Consider the following 3,938-nt stretch of genomic DNA (forward strand, 5'->3'; position numbering starts at 1 on the left):
CTGTCGGGCAGTTTGAGGAGCTGCTGCGCCTCAAAGCCGAGTCCCTCCTTGTGGTCCATTTCTGGGCACCATGGGCTCCACAATGTGCACAGATGAACGAAGTTATGGCAGAGTTAGCTAAAGAACACCCAGAGGTTTCATTTGTGAAGTTGGAAGCTGAAGGTGTTCCTGAAGTATCTGAAAAATATGAAATTAGCTCTGTTCCCACTTTTCTGTTTTTCAAGAATTCTCAGAAAATCGACCGATTAGATGGTGCACATGCTCCAGAATTGACCAAAAAAGTTCAGCGACATGCATCTAGTGGCTCCTTCCCACCCAGCGCTAACGAACATCCTAAAGAAGATCTCAACCTTCCCTTGAAGAAATTGACTCATGCTGCCCCCTGCATGCTGTTTGTGAAAGGAACTCCTCAAGGACCACGATGTGGTTTCAGCAAGCAGATGGTGGAAATTCTTCACAAACATAATATTCAGTTTAGCAGTTTTGAAATCTTCTCAGATGAAGAGGTTCGACAGGGACTCAAAACCTATTCCAATTGGCCTACCTATCCTCAGCTCTACGTTTCTGGAGAGCTCATAGGACTTGATATAATTAAGGAGCTAGAAGCATCTGAAGAACTAGATAAAATTTGTCCCAAAGACCCCAAATTAGAGGAAAGGCTCAAAGTGCTGGCAAATAAAGCTTCTGTGATGCTCTTTATGAAAGGAAACAAACAGGAAGCAAAATGGGGATTCAGCAAACAAATTCTGGAAATACTAAATAGTACTGGTGATGAATATGAAACATTCGATATATTGGAGGATGAAGAAGTTCGGCAGGGGTTAAAAGCTTACTCAAATTGGCCAACATACCCTCAGCTGTATGTGAAAGGGGAGCTGGTGGGAGGTTTGGATATCATGAAGGAACTGAAAGAAAATGGTGAATTGCTGCCTATACTGAGAGGAGAAAATTAATCTTAAACTTGGTGCCCAACTATTGCAAGACACATTTAATAACGTTGGGAGCAGTTCATGATTTAGTCCTCAGAGATGGACTAGGAATAGAAAAATCCTGCTGACCCAGTTACATGTTTTGTGTATTTCACAATGTCGTGCTAAATAAATGTATGTTGAATTTTTTCCCACCAAAAATAGAATGCAATAAACATCTTCAAATTATTAACAAAAAAAATAATAAAAAATAAATAAATAAATTTGACTGCCATTAACTATTTTGTCTCCACTTGCTACCATGTTGTGAAGAACAAATCTGTAGCTGGACATGTTTTACTCAAATATGCAGTTAGTTGTACACATTGGTTAGAACATTGTTAGAATGCGTAATACATGTGCATGGTTTCATATCCGTTCACATACACTATCTATAACCTATATATAATTACACACAAATACACAAATAGAAATTTATGTATGGAGGTTTTTTCACTTACAATTCTGCGTTCTAGAAATTTAACTATTTTCTCATGTGCCAAGAAAACTTTGTGTGTGAGAAGTAGAAACAATGAAAATTCTGATCAATTCATTATAAAAGCAGTCTCATTTGAGAGACCGGAGGAATTTCTGTGTTACCAAATGCCTCATTATTCAGATATAAAGAAAGTGTTTACCCCTTGTGAATATTTAATGATAGAATGTCAAAAATTCAGAATAATGAAGAGGGTAATTGTTTTAGTACAATAAAACGTTTAAAATACGTAGTTATTTCGACACCAATTGATCTAGTGAAGTCAAATTTGAGCAAATTCTCTAAGAGCATATTAGGAATACAAAATGTTGTGAACAATAGTTATTGTGGATCAAGTGTCACCCTTTATTAACTTAATAAAAGCACGAACACAGATCTGAAGTTTCTTTGGATGACAGGAAATTAAACTATAATCTTATCTCAATCCTCAAACATAATTCAGAGAGCCTACTAGCATATAGAAATATGTTTTAGGAAGCCTATTATTTTATAAAGAATATTTTTATGCTAGAATATGGAGAGTAAAAAAAAAGTACCAGGTTATGAATGATATGTCCTGAAAGCACTAGACAGTGATAAATAACTTTTGGACAATGCATTTGAAAAAAATTATTTCAGTACAAATAGAAGAAAGGAGAAAAGATATTTTATTAAACCTAGAAAGTAATCAGAAAATAGTTCAAGATGAGGAAAACTAGGGCTAGATAGACACATATTAATATATTCTTCTGAAAATGCAATTGGTCTTTTCTACTAAATAAGGGGAAGTAAAACAAAATCAAAATTAAGTGTAATTATGTAAACAGATACAAAGATATACAGGCCAAGTCCAACACAAGAACTTACAAAGACTGGAAACTCCCCTACAATACAAAATTCTACTGAAGATTCTATATTCTAAAGAGGCACATACACCTTCTTTTTTCTTATTTTGAAGATAAACACTATATTGAAATTCTAACCTACTTATATTATTAAATATATTTATATTTCCTCCTTCTAAAAAATTATGTTCATTAGACTAATCTTTTGTTTTGAATACCAAAAAATTTATTACTTCTACCAGGCAAGCAAGGAGTTTGGGAGTCTTCAAAACCTCAGTGGAATCTTCAATGTGATAGATGTATAAATTGAAAAAGGGAATATTCTGCTAAAAAAAAAAATACACTGAAACATGAAACCGTAATTTTGAACTGGTTAGCAACCATGTGCTTAAACTGTGCTTAATTCATTTCATTTTATCTTGAAAAAAAAATTAATGCTATCATTATTAGGGTATTGTTGGATTTACTCTCTCTTTTCATAAAATTGCTATTGGCAGTTAAAAAATATGTAATTCAGAATTTCTGAAAACAAAATAGTTTTAACCATAATCTCCTGAAGATAAGGGTGTTATCTAGAAGCATTTCTCAGTTGTAATACAGTAATATCACTTTGTACTTAATGAATACTTTTGAAGTTAGTATCATGCTAAATAAAGATTGTGTGTGTGTGTGCGTGTTTTTGTAGTTTGTCAAATAAATAACATATGATGGTGATTTTTATTTGAGATAACTCGTACACAGAAAACTAATGAGTTTAATGAGAAAAACTGATCAAAATATTTTTTAAAAAGTTTTTATAGCCCTCAGAAATATAATGTCCTTGAGGAATTAGAAGGTTGAGGATTTTAAAATGGCAGATCTAGGGAAGTGATTGAACCTTGCATATGAAGCCCTATATGAGCCTGATAAGAAGAGCAGATCTTTTGATGCGGCCTAGGAATGAATAAACAAAAGCTGTTGTTCATCATCTGTAAAGGATGAAGTTGGCCTTATAAAACTCTCTCCACAGATGCTAAAGCTCAGCCTAAAATCATTTCAATCATTGATTGGATCAAGATGATTTGGACCCAATGATGCAATTCATTCATCTGGAGAATGGTAACCTATCTTTGAAAGTAAACAAAAATCACCCTAGAACATAGTTATCATTAAAATTAAAATTTTTCACATAAATTTTCTGCACCTAGAAATATACAGGCATACAAAGACTAAACAGATTGTGAGCAAAACCAAGAGAAATAGCAAAATAAAATAAAGAAAGAAAGAAGAAGATTCACAAGACAGTATTATTAGACACAAACTTTAATAAAAGCTATCTTATATGTGTTAAAATAAATAAAATATAAAGTTGAGATTTTCAGGTATGTAAAAACTTTGAAAAGCAAAATATGAAAATGTAATATAAAATTTAAAAGGAGCATTTAAAGAGAATAATGGACAAGAAATAGTTGAATAGATAATGGTAGCTAATTTTTCAAATATCGAATTTCATGCACACAAAAACACAAAACCACCAACAATACGAAGGCAAGACAAATAGAAATATAATTATAATGGTGCATATCATAGTCCAATCACTAATAAAAAAAACCGATCACTTTAAAAGGAATATAGCTGACTTTTCAACAGAAACAATGGAATTCAGAAATT

General features: G+C 32.6%; 2 protein-coding genes across 2 annotated transcripts in view; one reads left to right on the forward strand and one right to left on the reverse strand.

The window, feature by feature from the left end:
* TECRL (trans-2,3-enoyl-CoA reductase like) overlaps positions 1 to 59 on the reverse strand; it is a 24,264-nt gene extending 24,205 nt beyond the window's left edge. Inside the window, exon 1 of the mRNA XM_037735883.1 lies at positions 30 to 59. Coding sequence (XP_037591811.1) covers positions 30 to 59 — 30 coding nt within the window. The remainder of the gene's footprint in view (positions 1 to 29) is intronic.
* LOC108298748 (glutaredoxin-3-like) lies at positions 7 to 1,165 on the forward strand. The gene has a single exon (XM_037735880.1). The coding sequence runs from the start codon at positions 93 to 95 to the stop codon at positions 951 to 953; it is 861 nt and encodes a 286-aa protein (XP_037591808.1). The 5' UTR covers positions 7 to 92; the 3' UTR covers positions 954 to 1,165.
* The last annotated feature ends 2,773 nt before the right edge of the window (positions 1,166 to 3,938 follow it).

Source organism: Cebus imitator, unplaced genomic scaffold, assembly GCF_001604975.1.
Source record: "Cebus imitator isolate Cc_AM_T3 unplaced genomic scaffold, Cebus_imitator-1.0 Scaffold1070, whole genome shotgun sequence".
NCBI classification, from domain to species: domain Eukaryota; kingdom Metazoa; phylum Chordata; class Mammalia; order Primates; family Cebidae; genus Cebus; species Cebus imitator.

Coding starts and splice junctions, on each gene's coding strand:
- LOC108298748 (XM_037735880.1), top strand. CDS start 93: ATGAACGAAGTTATGGCAGAGTTAGCTAAAGAACACCCAGAGGTTTCA.